This window comes from Microcaecilia unicolor, chromosome 3 (assembly GCF_901765095.1).
Source record: "Microcaecilia unicolor chromosome 3, aMicUni1.1, whole genome shotgun sequence".
Lineage (NCBI taxonomy): Eukaryota > Metazoa > Chordata > Amphibia > Gymnophiona > Siphonopidae > Microcaecilia > Microcaecilia unicolor.
This window is the reverse complement of record NC_044033.1, coordinates 344,654,359-344,672,643: the sequence shown is the minus strand read 5'-3', so window position 1 is coordinate 344,672,643 and position 18,285 is coordinate 344,654,359. Positions and strand designations below refer to the sequence as shown.

General features: G+C 39.8%; 1 protein-coding gene across 1 annotated transcript in view; it reads left to right on the top strand.

Moving 5' to 3' along the window:
• The first annotated feature begins 11,280 nt into the window (after positions 1-11,280).
• The window catches only part of VIP (vasoactive intestinal peptide), a 34,276-nt gene continuing 27,271 nt past the window's right edge, over positions 11,281-18,285 (top strand). The window contains exons 1-2 of the mRNA XM_030195509.1: positions 11,281-11,551; positions 12,877-12,993. Of these exons, the coding sequence (XP_030051369.1) occupies positions 12,887-12,993 (107 nt within the window). The 5' untranslated portion in view covers positions 11,281-11,551; positions 12,877-12,886. The remainder of the gene's footprint in view (positions 11,552-12,876; positions 12,994-18,285) is intronic.

Below are 18,285 nucleotides of genomic sequence, written 5' to 3'. Positions count from 1 at the left end.
GCTCTCTGCTCTTACCATTAAGCTCCTCCTTCACTCCTGCTTGGTAGAGAGCTGAGTGGTGTTAGAATCACCCTCTAAAAAGGTCCTATTTTGATGTTTCAGGTGCTGATGATGTAGGTAATGGCCTACAAGACTCTAGTTTGAGTGAGTAGCCTGCAGGGGCTTTTCCCAATGTCTTGGGGATGGGTGGAAGTAGCAGAATTGGCCCATGTAGGTTCTTCTTATATGCACTCAGTGTGAAGGAAGCTAAAGATTTTCTTGCTGATTACTGTGTGGGAAGCTATTTCAACAGGCCAAGGCTTCACAAAACCCTAGCAGGTTATCAGAAATTGCACTCTTTAATTTCAGAAACCATTCAATATTGGTAAGTTTCTTGGCACACACTGCATTCAGTGCAGTATATTTCAATATTCATCACGCTAGGCTTGGAAATTTTGCATTTACAGTTATGCGAGTTGTTAGTAATGTAGACATGCTAATCCCACTTTAACACATTAACGATCTAACTTACTGCATTAACATATTAGAATGTTTAGTTTATAGCGCTACTATGCTTATAAGCCAGCAGCAACATCAGAATTAAGACCACAGCCTCCTTTTCAAAATATTTTTCACCATTACACTGGGAAGTGCCATGAAACTTATTAGTCTGGTTCATCTCAATTTTTCATGAAAGCACAGAGCCAAGCAATACCATGGTAATATTTCTGATGTAAAACATTGCTGAAGAATTCTTTTTATTCTATGACCTCTACTGATATATGTTTTCATATTTTGTCCTACAACTTGAATGCTCTAGTACTTTATGAACTCTGTCTAAAGAGCTAGTGAACAAAGGAATGAACACCTCTTTGGTTCTTTTTAAAATTAACAATCCTCTCCATGCTGCCCTGTTTCATCAGTAGAAGTATGCTCTGGCTTCTTCTGCAGCTGCTCCAATATGATTTCAGTCTGGAAATCTGAAGCCAGAAGGATACAATATAGTTCAAAATATTATTCATTTAATGTGGTGCAAATGTAGTGTTCTGAATTACCATGTCTTTTCTTTAAGAGGCACAAAGCCATGATTTTCTTTCATATTACATTTTAATAATCTTTCAGGGCACTCAAGCTAATTTGTTTAAAAGATTCAGTCCATCTACTGCTGGACAAAGTTTCACCTTCTGCTGTCTGTTTTATTCTTTCCTTCAGAAGAATGATAGTACTTTTGCTGTTTTTAGCTACCTTTAAAACTACTACTACTACTACTACTACTGATCATTTCTATAGCGCTACTAGACGTAAGTAGCGCTGTACACTTGAACATGAAGACAGTCCCTGCTCGACAGAGCTTACAATCAAATTAGGACAAACAGGACAAACAAGAGATAAGGGAATATTAAAGTAAGGATGATAAATAAGGGATCTGAACAAGTGAATAAGGGTTAGGAGTTAAAAGCAGCATCAAAAAGGTGAGTTTTTAGCTTAGAAGCATTTAGATTGATAGTCAAAGTAGTTAAACCAGTTACATCGTCTGTTCAGGGCTAACTGGTCATTTTCAGCAGCACTTAACTGGTTAGTACTGCTGAAAATGTCTGGTCAGCGCCTATGTCAAAAACCAGCTTTATGCGGGGTGTTTTGGAGGTGGAGACTGCACTTGGCCTGTTAAGTGCCGATATTCAGCACCTAATAGGCCAGGGTAACCATATGAATAGGACCCCATAAAGACAGTCCTATCTTTATGCAGTTTCCTATAGCCGGTTAAGGGGCCCTTTTACTAAGGTGCGTAGTGCCTGTGCGTGTACAACACACATCAAATTAGAACTACCGCCCGGCTACCGTGTGCCCTGAGCAGTAATTCTAATTTGTATGCATGTCCAATACATGCGCAGGAAAATATTTTTTATTTTCTGGTGCATACCGCTAACCAGATGGTAACAGCAGTGCATGAATGCTGACGATTACTGCTAAGTCAATGGGTGGCCGTAAGCTCTTAGACCGAAAATGGACGTGCACCAATTTTTATTTTGCCGCACATCCATTTTCGCCCAAAAAAGGACTTTTTTTACAGGTGCACTGAAAAATGGACCTGCGCGTGTCCAAAGCACAGGCTATTTTTTGGTGCACCTTAGTAAAAGGACCCCTAACTAGTGAATATCACATTTAACTGGCTACGCATTAGCCAGCTCTGGAAACCCAGAAATTCATTGCAGAAGCTTGGACATGACCTGGCATTGAATGTCTGGGCATAATGCCAGCAGCGGTCAGCAAATTTCTGAGCACTATTGGCTGAATACTTGGCCCTTTGTATAGTAGTAGTAGTAGTAGCAACACTAATTTGCATGACATATTAAGAGGGTGGTTTGTTTGTGTGTGTGTGTGTGAACTACGGATATGGCTCTATAACAGCATCTTTCTTTTGTCCCTATCAATATGTTATTATTAAATTACACCTGAAAAAGGAATGAGAACAGAGCTGAATTTGGATCCTCCCCATTAGGTCACTTCCTGGTCTCTGATTGGTGGAGATGTATGTGGGGCTACCTACCTACACTCAGAAGTGGTTTTTATTAAGATGTGGTAAAAGTTGGTCTTTAACTGCACTATAATTTCCCAAGGGAGTGACTAACCAGCAGTAGCTCAGTACAGAAGTTTAGTCACTCCAAAGGTATATGAATAATGCTGCTTTTGATCACTTTTGTAAGTCACATTATTCACACTACCAAGGAGCATAGGGCTGTTAAGCCAGGGCCCGATGCTCCTGGGTCACTTCTTAAAGGGGTCAGCCAAACTGATGATGCTGCCTCCATATATAACCTTCTTTTGGTGCCTTTTCATTTCAAAGACACCCATTTCCTATGAGCCCTGAATACAACCCTCTCTCCCCTTTGCTCTGCAGTCCAAAGACCCCACCACCCCAATTACCCAAAGCATCCTCACTCTCCCATAGGCTCCCTCAGGACCTATCTTTAGTAATATATACCTCCAAATTCTGTATGTCACTAAAAATTACCTGCACAAATTTGGGTGTGTGCCCAATTTGCATGCACAATTGAATAACGATCCAAATAGTGTAAACAATTGGCTTCTTAAAAAGCGATTATTAGTGTTAATTGGGTTTAATTGAAAATTTCACATGTAAATTTAGGTATGGGATCCACAAATAAACTTAAATGTGTGGGTCTAAAAAAGGGTGTAACCATGGGAGGGTTATGGGCAAATCAGTGGTGTTCCCACAATTTATACACATTGTTATAGAATAACAGGAATGCATCCTAGGCACAGGGTTTAAAACCAAGATTTCATAGGTATAAATGGTTAAACCTAAATGTAGTCGTAGTTCCCGGTGCTAAGCACTATTCTATAAACAGCACCTAAACTGAAGTGCCATTATAGAACAGCGCTAAGCACTTTTTTCAGTGCTGATTTTTTAGGTACCATTTATAGAATTTAGTCCATAGCGTCTAGTAGGATTGAGGCAGGAGTGATTTCCAGTTACTCCTGTCTCTTGTAGGTGACAGGTTCAAAATGGTGCCATGAACCCTAGTGGTAGTCTCCTGTTACTACTACTAGGGGTTAAGCTGCTGTATATGGTACTATCCCCTAGATTTGATATATCGTGTTGAGATTTCCATGTGGCAATCAAAGGGCATTCTATAGCAACGTGCATAACTTAATTAGTTAACAAGCTAATCAGTGCTGTTAATAGGATGTCAACAAACAATTATCAGAACTAATTGGCATTAATTGAGATTTACGTGCACAACTCGCTAAGTATTCTGTAATGTGGTGCGCCTAAATTCTAAGTCACATATTTGAAAAGAGGCCATGGCCTTGGGTGGGGCATGGGCATTTCTACAATCTATGTGCATTATTACAGAATACACCCACTCTGCATCTAATTTACGCATCGGTATTTATGCCAAATAAAATGTGGCCTAAATGGATGTGACTAAGTTTGGTCATATGGAGAGCCACTTGGCTCGGCGTTGAACTTTAAGCCGATTCTATAACATGTAGGCGTACTTTAGAGAATACGCCTAGGTGTATTTCTTTTCCATGTGGATTTTTCAGGCACCATATTTAGTATCTAGCTGGGGTTTTTTTTTTGGACTTTCAGCTTTTGGTTTCTTAAACTAGGGGTACAATTTAAAAGATTTTTTATGCCCAGCAGTCCCTAGAGCCATATATAATGTGAATGGTGTGAATGGACAGTATTCCATTTCCATCTATGGAAAATGTCAGATCTTTCCTATAACTCTCCAAATAGATTGTTTTAAAATCGATTACATGGGCATTCTTATCATTTGAGACACTACATACCACATCTTAAGACATGTATGACTGAACAAAAATCATGCCTATAGTACTGCACTGCTTGGTGGGGGGGGGGGGGGGGGGACCACACAAACTGTGTAGCTGCTGTTGGGGTTATTTGGAATCATTTCTCTTCATTTGTTCTTTGTGTAAACACTTTTGGGATAGTTTGGCTTTTATTGTAACTTCTCTATAAAATACTGAATAGAGTGGAATGAGTAGATGTGAATCGCTCATTTACTCTTTCCAAAAATACAAGGACAAGGGGGCATGCAATGAAACTATTAAGTAGTAAATTTAAAACAAATCAGAGAAAATATTTCTTCACTCAACATATAATTAAACTCTGGAGTTCATTGCCAGAGAATGTGGTAAGAGTAGTTAACATAGTAGGGTTAAAAAAAGGGTTGGACAAGTTCCTAAAAGAAAAGTCCATAAACCATTATTAAGATGCATTTGGGAAAATCCACTGCTTATTCTTGGGATAGACTGCATAAAATCTGTCTCTTTTGAGATCTTGCGAGATACTTGTGACCTTGATTGGCCACTATTGGAAACAAGATACTGAGCTTGATGGTGATGCTTATGTTCTTATGTTAACTTCCACATTTGGCCAATATCTCATGAAGTGCCTTACTCTGAGTCATGCACTCATGAACAGCTGTTGGCTTTTATCCAGGTTCTAGTTTAAAAGCTGCTATATGTCTGTTAGCACCAGTAGCATGGTTCTACAGTGGTTAAGATGGAATCCATTCTTTAGAATAGACTTCTGAATGTTGCCCATTCCTGTTTAAATTCCTCCTCCCCCTTGCAACGCTGTCTCATTGACACATTGATGTAGAAATACAAAAAGTGCAAAAAATAGGAGGAAAAGACCTCAGCCGCATCTGCAGATTCACAATAATTGTTAATGCTGTCAAAGCAGGCCACTTTCGATCATCAGCCAAAAACCTCCTAAAACCTTTTCTATAATTTGACATGCAAGAAACCTTTTAGCATAATTATTGTATATTTATATATTTATTTCATATTTTTCCTTAACGTATTTTTCAAAACCAATAGTCTTGTCGAAATGGCAATTCATATCTATATATATAAAACTCACCCTCAACGTTCTGAAGACAGTGATGTCAGTGAAGCCAAGTCCTGACTTCTTTCAAAAAGGTTCAAAGGTTCGTGGTGATGAAGCCACCAAAATCGCTCCGGGCCCTGCCCTCGAGGGCGGAGCAATGGCAGAACAACGAAGGGGTTTGCAGGGAGGGAGGCGGGGGAGGGGGGGAAATCGCTACGGGCCCTGCCCTCGAGGGCGGAGCAATGGCAGAACAACCAAGGGGTTGGCAGGTAGGGAGGGAGTCAGGGAGGCGGGGGGGGGGGAAATCGCTACGGGCCCCGCCCTCGCGTCAAACGTCATGACGTTGAGGGTGGAGCAATGCCACAACAACGAAGGAGTTGGCGGGGGGGGGGGGGGGGTGTTGCCGACGAAAACCTTGCTAGCGCCCGTTTCATTTGCTCAGAAACGGGCCTCTTTTACTAGTGTTCAATAAAGTACTACTTATCTCCATGAATCCCAACAGGGTCTTGTTTTACGTAACTGCTTCATCAGGGAAATAATATGCTCCGAACAATATCTGCAAGGAAAAAAACTTTATCAGAACATTGTACTTAGTCATTCAAAAAGAAAATATCCAAAACATTTGAAAGAATTGCTTACAATCAAATTACACAGCATATTTGCTGCTGCCACTATCCAACTCTCTCACAATGGTGGCTCTTTAAAACTGAGATGCCAATATCTCATTAACCAATAGAATAACATTAGGTCATCTCAGAGGTGGTATTTACAAGTGTAAAATCTCCTTATTGGGAATGTTGTGTTTGGGGGGGGGGGGGGATTATGTGGGTGGCTATTGGATTGAGGGGATGGAGCAGATTCTGATCTGGGGAGTGTGGATGGGAAATTAAACCTGGGAAGGAGGAGTGAAGAGATTTAATCTCTTTGAAAAATTGCAGGCTTTTCAAGCTCCTAAAGTTTGAAAAAGTGTACTTGATAGGTATGGATGTGATGACTGATAATTTGTATTTTAGAAGATTTCTTTAATTTTATTGAGACTGACAAACATCCCCTTCCCCCTCAACCACAAGTAGTGCTGTGGAGCAGGGGCGTAGCTAGACAGCAGATTTTGGGTGGACCTAGACAAGAAGTGGGTGAGCACCAAGTGTTCTACCCTCTCCCCCACCAACTTGAAAATATATCTCAGCTGGCGGAAAAACACTGCTCTCCAATTTTGCAGCCTGCAGCAGGCATGCGCCAAAAACTGAGCATGCGCAGGTGCCAGCTTAGGAAGCTCAGACTGCTGAAGTGGAGAGCAATGTTTTCAGCACCATCAGGGGGAGGTCTTCAACTGGCAGAGCTTGGGATCCCCACCAGCTACCACTAAATGAGTGCTGCTGTTAGGTGGGCCTGAGTCCTAAGCGGGTGGGCCCCAGCCCACCCAGGCCCACCTGTGGCTATGCCACTGCTGTGGAGAACTGCCAGCTACAGCTATTTGATGTCATTCCATGGATCTTCTGCTCCATGCCCTGTTGTTGGGATTTGAGAAACAGGAAAAAAACAGGCAAGAGGACCACACATTGAAAATATGCCTACCTCTGCCAACCACAACAAGTGTTGCCACATCTCTGGAAGAAGCCAGGAATTCTGAAACCTATTTCCCTCCTTGGTGCCTTCCCTCCTTGGTGTGTTCAACACATATCCCATAGATGGTCACAATGTGGTTGATAATACTTCATTGGGCAGATAGTTTATACTCTGCATCTATTGACTGACAACAGTCTACCATGGCTCAACCCCTTCTAATTAATAGGCAAAGTTCCACCCCGAAATATTAGCCTGGACAAAATAGCCAGGTCAAAACAGCCCTCTTTTTATGTCCTTGGAGAAATATAGCCTCCAAAACTTGACACAATACTCCAAGTGGGGTCTCATCAGTGACTTGTTCAGGTCATCAACACTTCCTTTCTTCTGCTGTTATGTCTTTCTTTTTGCAGCCTAGAATGCTTCTGGCAAAAGCCATCAACTTGCCACATTGTTTTGCTGCCTTGAGATCCTCATACACCATCACCCCAAGGTCTTCTCAAGTTTTCATCCTTACCATGTGAAAGCTAGCTTGCCTACCATTCAGTTTTTACATTTAAAAAGAATCTGTTCTAAGACAGAGGATTTTAAAGACCAAGCTAATAGAATGACATCAAGATTTTTGGAAAGAGGTTATTCTCCTAAGGTTTTTAGAAAAGCTTTTTTAAGAGCCAAATTTTCCCAACGAGCTCTATTGTTACAATATATGGAGGAAGACAAATTAGTTGCTGTATTACCATTCTCATCGATGAGCTCCAGTGTTAACATTTCTGTTCACTCTCACTGGAGGATTTTACAAGTGATGAGTATTTTGATTCTCATCTGATTTGTGCTTTTTGTCGTAGTAAGACTATTGGTGAACTACTTTCCTATAAGCATCTGGACTATACACCTTCAACTACAGACAGCTTAGGTCACTTCAAATGCAGAGACTGTCAATGGTGCTCAATGACGATTGGATAGAAGGGTTGGATTGGTTGCACCCAGTCTCCTCGATACAGATAACTGCATGCACCTTTACCAATTGTCAATCTAGGAATGTGGTTTATATGAGCATCTGTCCTTGCCAATTATTATATGTTGGCCATTCGACTCGTTCTGTCAAAACTCAACTGAATGAACATAAATCCAGAATTAAAAATGATATTCTTACTGCTCCTCTAGTACAACATTGGTTGAACTGTCAACACCAACTTAATGACATCAGGTGGAGAATTTTAGATTGTGTTCAGCTAGGGTGGGAGGGTGGAAATCTCGAATATCTTTTGAATTATAAGCAACAAAGATAGATTTTTTCTTTGAACATGCTTTACCCTTCGGGTTAAATTGGGAGCTGGACTAGTGGTCTCTGATTTGATTGGGTAAGCTTCAATTCAGTCAACCTATCATTGGTTGTTGTTCGCCGGTCAGCTGATATGTATTTAAGGGTGTGCGTTCTAGTGAAACGCCGTAGCCATTCTTTTTCATTAAGAAGAGCAAAGCCTATGTGAGAGCTATGAGTTCTGCAGGATCTTTTATATGCTTAAATATATATAAAGATTGATATTATAATGTGATATGGATTGGATTTGTAAGTAATTGAACTTTTTTATTCAGTGAACCTCTGCCCTGATGAAGACTTCAAACTTGGCCATGTAATTTATTACAACTTACAATTTTGAAGTTAGTTGCATTAATCACTTAAAAATCAATTCAAAAAGGATATTTGATATAAAGTTGGATCAATGATTTGCACTCTGATGCCTGAAAAACTGGTTATTAATCAGTATGGTTGCACTACATTCTGAAGATCCTTCACAAGAATAAATATATCACTGAAGTGGGTTTGTGCTTGGGAATGTCTTTGATTTTTAAATTTAGTCATGGGCATTTATGCCAAGTAAAACTTGGTGTAAATGCTTATGTCTAAGTTAGTACATAAGTACATAAGTAATGCCACACTGGGAAAAGACCAAGGGTCCATCAAGCCCAGCATCCTGTCCACGACAGCGGCCAATCCAGGCCAAGGGCACCTGGCAAGCTTCACAAACGTACAAACATTCTATACATGTTATTCCTGGAATTGTGGATTTTTCCCAAGTCCATTTAGTAGTGGTTTATGGACTTGTCCTTTAGGAAACCGTCTAACCCCTTTTAAAACTCTGCCAAGCTAACCGCCTTCACCACGTTCTCTGGCAACGAATTCCAGAGTTTAATTATGTGTTGGGTGAAGAAAACTTTTCTCCGATTTGTTGTGGAGTGGGTGTATTTTGTAACATGTGCATTGTTTTTTAAAATTGCCCATGACCCACCCATTCCACTTCCATGGCCATGCCCCCTTTTCCCATCTGCATCTTAGAATTTACACACATAACTTTACTGAATATGCTTAGAAAGTTGTATGCATAAATTCTAATTCATGCCAATTAGTGTCAATAATTGCTTGTTAATTTGCAATTATTGGCTCCGATTGGCTTGATAAGATAATTAAGTTGCAAACACTAATTGGAATAAGACCTCATTTGTGCATGTAACTTAAGTCACACTGTATAGAATCTGGGGGCAAATGCACATTAGGGCTTAACAGCCTTTAGTAAAAAGGCCCTTATATTTGCAGATTATTTACTGTAACACCTCACCTTACAATAAAATGTTGAACTACAGCACTGCCCCATTGGAACTCAGGAGATCTTGATTTATGCTCTTCATAAACCTAATATTCACATCCTGAAGATGGGGCTCTCGTCCCACTTAGAGCTAGTGTTTCAGAGCCACGTTTCTGTTGATTTTTTTTTTCACTTTTGTTGTTTACTTGCCTATTCTGTGCTGAAACTTCCCGTATTGGAGTGACATGTTTCAGCTTGCTCTTACTTGAATGGTTGTCTTTCTCCTGCTCCCTGTCATTGCGTAACTTACCTGTACTCATTTGAAAAATTGATTAAACAACAAAAAAGATGATTATATTTGAACTTCGAGACAGAAACATAATGATATCCTTAATGTGTGTCTGCGGCAAGTCTGCAAGTTCGACCAATCGACTTTCAGTTATTTGGTAACGAGGGAAAAATTTCCTGGAATTAGGTCACTGCAGGAACTCTGGTTTAAATCAGAGCTGTCAACTAATAAACAAATTTCCAGACATTTTGAATTTAATTCGTTTAATTTTTTAGGTAACTCGATTAGAAAATATAATTAGGAATTGCAGAAAATTCAGAGAGCCTACATAGCTTCGCAAAACAAGAAACGAGGAACATTCCTGAAACAAACGTATTGAAAAGGAAATGATGAGCTTTGTAAAGTCAGCTTAGAGCTGAGAGCAAACCTTATTATCGCAAACATTTGGAAGGAAAATAAATCAAACGGAAGTAGTGTTACTTGAAATACTTCTACCTCCCCCCCCCCCCCCCCCCACGCCCCGGGTAAACTTTTTGAATGGTCTATGGAACAACAGACGTGAATGCGAAAGGACAGTGACATTTTCTGCTCTCCTTCCTTTCCATATGAAAACTCCAATCCACATTCTTCTTTTATTATTTATATTAGAGCACAGAGTGCACCATCAAAGAATACGAAATCTGTCTGTATCCCTGAGTATTAAACTTCAGTAAGATGTTAACATAAATCAAACCTTGGGAAAATCAATCAGCATTTGAAATGTGGCAAAAGCCACACATTTATTCTTCATCCTTTGTCTATTTACTATACAGGTCTTAGTTGGGAAATGTAAAGAGACCATAGTTGACTTTTCTGGCAGTAGTTGACTTTTTAATTAAACGTGCTTTAAATGTATTACAGTCATTATTTTTGGAAGAGTTATGACGTGATGCACAAAAAAAGAAGACAAACAGAAGTATGTAGGACAGAGAGAGACAACATTCAATTAAGAGATATGAAAATGTATTTTAAAATGTAAGATAAATTTTAAAACTTTTATTTCCTTAAAGCCTTTCTAACTATAACCTGAGGAAATATATATTCATCTACTTCCCATCTTGAATAAAGCTGCAAATGAGTTCTCACTGTTTATCAGAACAAGAGCTCTGAAACATTGGTGATTTTTTCTGAAGTCAGAAAAACTCAGCAAGTTTGCCAACAAGCGTCCCTTGCTTTTTATTATTATTATTTTTTTTTAGGATTACTGCAAGTCATTCCTTTGCAGTAATCAATAAAATAAATCACCTACAGGTATCCATGGATTACACAGGAACTTCATCTATGCTAAATTGAGAGATGATGACGCGTTCGGTACACCTCCAGGGAATTTGAGTGACGTCTCTGAAAGTGGTAACCCGGTTGCAATTGGGGAAGCACACAACGTGATCCTATAAAATGGGACCTTTGCAGGAGTTTGGGCAGTTTATTGCAAGCACCGACTTAGCAAGAAGTATTCGTAGGATCAATAGAAGCAGCAGCAGTGCCAGCACTCGGCATTTGACGATCCCGTTCCTGAAGAAGTAATAAACAGGACAGAGCTCAAACGAAGTAACCCCCATCTCTCCTGCCTTTGACTCACGCTCTTCGTGGATTCAGCACCTCGGACAGCGCCCTGCTTTGCAGCTCTGCCACGTTTTACCGCCACTTCATAGCTGAGTCCCGTCAGATACTGGTACTGAGAAAGCGAAGGAGCACAGCACAGCCACTGTGAGTAGCGCTGCTTAGATCCTAGCTTAGTTGCAAAAGACAATTCATAATAGGTTGCCCTGCCAAACGCTTTACATTTAGAGGGTTCTAACATCTATATTGTCTTCCCTACAGGCCGTAGTATATGGGGGTGGGGGGTGGGGATGCTTACAATAAGTGCCTAATTTGAAAAGTAATGATGTCTTTTGGACAATCTTCGTTGCCTTCTTAGCCTGCTATATTTTTTTAAAAGTACTAGTCAAGAATGCATAATGTTTAATGCATGTAACATAAGTTTTGGTATCTTCCTGTTATTTCTATTATTCTTTTTCTTCTACCTTAGATTCGTCTGTTTTAAATTAACGTATAAAACCGGTGGCTATGATTTGTTCAGTAACTTTTTTACGATGAAGTCTCTTCTGCACATGTCTGTCAAACTAAATTCGTAGGATAATTGTAGAAATTTTTGACTTCACCGAATCAAGAACGCACTTACTAACAGTTTGGGAGGATTTTCCTCTATACTGTTATTGATGTCCACTCCGCACATGAAACACCATCGCTTGCATAGCAATGCCTATATGCCATAGACTTTTTCTGACGGTAGTTTCCAACCTTTCATTGATGTGCATTCTCTTTATATTTCAAAACTTTATCTGAGAAAAATAATTCTAACAATTTTCGGAAATAGTTCGATATTACAGTGGAATTTTTATTTAACTGAGTATATTATGTCCTGTCTGAATCGTCCCACTGGCAAACTCACATGTCTAATTCCCTAACAAAAATTTGAAATAAAGCGACTTTTTTTCATACACACGTGTATTCTAGTTTCCACGTCTTTGAGTTTATTTGATGAACCTTGAACCTTGACGGCTATCGCAGATCTCTGGTTAAAGTGTCTTCCTCTGAGGTGGGGCAGTTTCTTATACACAGAGATCCATGACCGGAAGACGATGCCACACCTCAGTTGAACTCTTGAATTACTTCTAAATATGATTATTTTACAAAATTAACTTTCACTGTATATTTTTTTCTTTAATTTTGGGATCTGCAACATTTTTTTTGAATGCCTGAGATATTAGAAGATCAAGTTACCTATAACCTTGGCACTGGATGTGAGAGGCAGGACCAATCTTTGTCTTGTACCCACCCATTTGGCATCAATCAACTCCTGTGCTTGCTTCTAACTTGTGCATGTCTAGTTAGACATTTTTGTTTGGTCTTCCAAATATTAACGTCCCCCCCTTATGTTTGTCCCTTGCTTTGCATGCTTTTCTTCTCTGTGTAATGAGCAATCTTGAAGACATCAGGTACTAATCCTTGTCACACCTACACTAATTTAGGATCTAAAGGATGGAACACAGGAACAGCTTCCAACTTCTCATGTCCTTCACCCTTGTTAGCGTTTTATGCTTCCGAGCACATGCCTTATCTCCTTTGGGAACATACTCTGCCATGAGGTAAGTGCTACCAACCTTACATGCTCAGTAGCTTCTGTCTATGTTGTTGAACCCACACCAATGCAATTTTCATTCTTTAAGCACAAACATCAAATTTAAAATTCTGTGGGCTCCCTCAGTGGTGTCACTTTCCTTCTCCTGTCTCCTGGCTTCTCATCCTGTGCACTTTGTGCAGTTTTCACCCCTATCTTCTCCTACTCCTACAGCAGTGACTCTCTAATCCTTTTAGTTTCCTGCCAGGTGCCTTTCTTTCTGGTTAGCCTCACTCCTTAATGCCTTCCAGGATTCTTTTTCTCTGTCTCTCATTTTCTGGTTGCCACTCTGGCTTCAGGCTTTTGCCCCTCTCTCTCTAGCTCCTACATCACCTGTCATATCTCATTCTTTATCAGGAACCCACTGGTTCTATTTGTGTCTGGCTCCAGCAATCAAACCTGACTCCCTTTCACTCTCTGTTCTACCTGTTGTGTCAATGTATGTTTCTCAAGAGTGAAACACTGTTTTGGAAGTCAGAGAACGAGAGGCAAAACAAAGGATAATGTGGGAAGCCAGATGGAGAGTGGGGCAGGAGTAGGAAGACTGGATGGGACTGTCTGGGCTCTTACTTCCTGCTATGCAAAAGGCCACCTAATTGGGTTTTTACCCATTATGTCTGGGGCTAATGTCTGTGTTCTACCTCTTAATCTGCATGAGATTGATTGACTTGGGGTTTCTTCTACACATTGTGCTTGGGTCTAGGTGCACCTTTTCCTTGTTATGGGTCTCTGAGGAATGAAAATTCACCCATTAAGATCCTGGATTGGTGCTGGCTAAATCATGTATATGCAAGAAGACCTTGTTCATTCTCTAGAGCAGTCCTATAGTCACCACAGAAGCACAACAACTAGAGACAGGCATAGTGGCAAGGGCTTTAAAGATGGAATGAGAAACTGTACTCCAATGAGGTTCCCTTCTTTCTAGTAGTTTTTGGCCCTATGAATTTATGTGGCTACAGGCTTAGGTGTAGGGTTCTGTGCAAGGAGGAAGGGGCAGGAGGAGAAAAAGGGAGATAGTGAGTGTGTGTGTGCGTGCATGCATGTGTGCGTGTATGTGTGTGTGTGTGTGTGTGTGTGTGAGAGAGAGAGAGAGAGAGAGAGAGAGAGAGAAAGAGAGAGAGAGAAAGAGAGAGAGAGAGAGAGATCTGTCCCAAGTGGATAGATGTCCTCTGTTTCTGTCATGTGAACTCTTAGGGCCCTGTTTACTAAGCAGGGCTAAGGGCGCATTAGCGTTTTTAGTGCGCACTAATGATTAGCACATGCTAAATGCTAAGTCACCCATAGGAATATATGAGAAACTCTAGCGTTTAGTGTGTGCTAATTTTAGTGTGTGCTAAAAACGCTAGCGCGGCTTAGTAAACAAGGTCCTTATTGTTGTACGTGTCCTTATCCATCTGGTGTCAGCTTAGAAGTTAACAACTTAAGTTGTTAAGTTGTTGAAAGAACACTGAAACTTGCAAGAAAATGGTTTTGTACAGGATTTGTGCATAAATCGTTAAAATGGCTAAAATTATTTTATAATGAAGTATAAGTAGGCATGTTGAGCCTTTTCCTTTGAAACTTGTTAGCCTCTAGGTATACTGGAGGTAATTCTCTACAGGTCACCTAAAGTTAGATGCTGGGATGATACGTGCTAAGTGCAAATTCTATATCAGCAATTATGTGTGTAATCACCATTATAGAATACTAGTACATGTCAGCAGTTAAACACCTAACTTTAGGTGCAAGCATTTGCTGCTGTCAGATGTATAACTGCAAGTATTTGCTGGGCATGCCCTTGTCTCGTCTATGTTTCTTTCCAGTCCATGTCCCCATGCAGATTCGTGCTATGGATTTTGTAGAATACTGACTAAGGGCAGTTACATGCCAATAAGTGCCAATTAACAGAAGTTATCAATGATAATTGGTGTTAGTACCAATTAGCAGGTAATTAATCAGGTTACTCACATAACTGACACTAATTTGTGTGCACAACTTTGAATGGGTCCTCAACCATTGGTCTATTGACATTTTGTCTAATACAGTGTTTCCCCCAAGTCCAGTCCTGGAGTACCCCTTGCCAGTCAGGTTTTCAGGATATCCACAATGAATATGCACGAACTTGTTTTGCATAGACTGCCTCCATTATATGCAAATCTCTTTCATGCATATTCATTGTGAGTATCCTGAAAACCTGACTGGCAAGGGGTACTCCAGGGCCAGATTTGGGAAACACTGGTCTAATGGACTATTGATCTTATGACAATTGGTCTAAAATACATGATACTTAATGGGTCAGTTGGTCTAAGGGACAATTGTTCTAAACCCAAGAGGAGACCGGAAACTGATGCAAAGATCAGTGTAATTTTGTAAGAAAAAACTACTACAACATACAGGTGTCAGTTGTTTTGATTTTCAGAAATTAAAAATCAGCACTCACACTTAATAATGTTTTCAAATTGTTACCACTAGGAAAGAGGAGAGAGAGAGTGAAAGTTCCTTTCCCTCTGAGTAAAAAAGTGAGAAACAGAAAGGAAGCTCTTCTTAGATTCAATTTTACAGGCATATAAATTTTTGAGACTTCATACTACATTTCATCTTTATCTCTAACATTAGGCAAAATGTTTCATTAGACCAATTGTCCAGTAGACAAATTATCCTATTAGACGGATTATCTGTAAGCCAAAATGTACCAGTTGTCTACAAGATGAACTGTACTAAACCCAACCCCATATGGTACCAAGATTTGCATGCCAAAATTTGGGTACACTCCCGAGATGTGCACGCAAAGTAATTGGCTAATGAGTCAATTAATGTCAATAATTAGATGCTAACAAATAATTATTGAAGCTAATTGGCATCCATTAAAATTTGCACGCACACCTGGCTATTCTATGAGGCATGGCATCTAACCGTACTAGTGTGTAATTCAAAAGGAGGCATGGCCATGGGTGCATCAGGGGAATTCTGAAAAGTTGCATGGGTAGTTACAGAATACTGCCTCAGTGCCAGGTTTCAGCAAACATATATCCAAAGTTAGGCATGGGAAATGACCCTAAGCATGATTCTTTAAAGGGCAGGAGCCTTTTACAGAATTGCACTTACTGTCAATTTTTTCCAGTGCTGACTTTTAAGCACCATTTATAGAATGCCCCCTTAAGTGTAAATTTGGGCATGCAAGTTTATAGAATTAAGTGGAATGTGTTTTGCTTGAGCAGTACCTCTGGAAAGGCAATAGAGATACATTAAAGTGACCTTTTAGATGTGCATAAAAGTAGCATTTAGACATTTAAATTGCATAAACACCTATTGTCTAATTTTACAACACTAGAATATACATGCCTAAAACTGAAAAAATATGCATATGTTAAGCGGACGTGGTGTGAATGCGTATTGGGTGGGAATAGTGCTTGCCAAGAAAGTAAACATGCATTCCACATTTCAGAAGGGGTAAGCATGTTTATGTCCAAAAAGAATGATCTTGGGATTTACACCTGCTACCTGGGACATCTTGGTTCTAGAAAGGTTCTCATTTTGTTCAGTGTTCCATTGGAGAGGAGGTGATCTCCTTAACCCCCACTGGTTGTTGTACTACATGAATGCAAATCTAGCTAGGAATATTAGACTCTGTGATAGCTTAAGTATAATAAACATTTATGTTTCTAAAATGGCTAACATAAATGTTTCTGTTCCATCAGATAAGCATGTATGTTGGCATTTCAAAACATAGTTATGTGCTGACTAAAATATTATGCGTCTGCTTTGGCCCCCATTGATATTTTAGACATTTATGGTTTTAGAATGGGCACTTCTGCCACCTGTAATTGGCACATAAGCATCCATTCTCCATGTATCGTAGAAAACGGCTCTATGTTGGCAGCTCCTATTCTAAAATACCGGACATCACATATTCTGATTTGTACATCCTTTCTAAATCTCACTCTTAATCTATCATTCATTTTGCTCGCAAAGTAAAAGTGAATCGATGATTAGGCTAATCCAAGTTCTGATAAACTCACTGGACTTTACTGTGGATAAGATGTGTAACACTATCTGTTTCTCTTTCTTTGGGCTCTATACAGTAGCAATTTTTTCCCATAGACATTTCTCTCTCTCTCTCTCTCTCATTGTAAAAGATTTTCTTCAGCAGTGCCTCCACTATATGGCCATAGCACTAAAGAAAAGACTTTACCTTTTTCCAACCAGTGCTACCAGTTGAATGACTTTACTTGAATGGATGTAATGTTAGACCTAATAGTCTGGAAATGTTTGATTCAAGCCATAGGAGCCGACTCTGTGGGTACTGTGGGTGCTTGAGCACCCCCAATATTGAGAAAATTCCTTGTATGTGTCCAGGGAGGGGTTATTTCCATTGGGCTTAGCACCCCCAATAATTTTGAAAAGTTGGCTCCTATGATTCAAGCTGATACCAAAGTAGAAGCTGATGTTGAACAAGCAACTGAAACATTGAACTGTTGGCAAATAAGGGTTTGTGACCTGTTTTCCGCTGTGAATAATAGATTTTTAAAAGTTTAGCAGGAACAAAACAGTAAGGGGTCCTTTTTACCAAGCTGCAGTAGGCACTAAAGTGCTTACACATCTTAAAAGGGCTTCATTTATAGTTCCTGTGGTTAGTCATAGAGTTTTTGAAAAGATAGATTTGACGAGGAAAAGGTAGTGGTGACATGTTGAGACCTCCCATGGTAAAATCCTGATATGAGTGGGCTACCCACACACTTAAAAAAGTAGATGTTATATTTTGGCCAAGGGGATGTGTCTGAGGATGGAAAGTGGGCATATCCATGCTAATCAGCTACAGCCACATTGCTGTGTGCAAACATATTAGCACGTGATTAGCAGATGAGCCCTTACCACCTTCAAAATGGGTGGTGGTAAAGCCCCATGCACTAATAGCAACATTATTGCATGGCAATTAATGCAGAAAATATGAATGGCATTACCCATATATTTGAACATGCAAAGTTTTATTTCTGTATGGGTTTAGGTAAAAAAATAAACCTCCACTATAAAGTTCAGTGTATAACATTGGCTGAGCATCATAGATCCACTTTAATGGGGGGGGGGGGGGGGGGGGGGCGAGGTGTTAATTGTAAAGAAAAGAAAATTTAGGTTTTATTGGGACAATATTTAAAGAGATTATTAACAAAATGTATGTAGTTTCTGAAAGCAGGGATATTATGAGAAAGGGAAAGCAATTGGGAGAAGAAAATGAATGGGAAGCAAGGACTGGAGGAAAAGAGTTGTGAGGTGGATTTGCTGA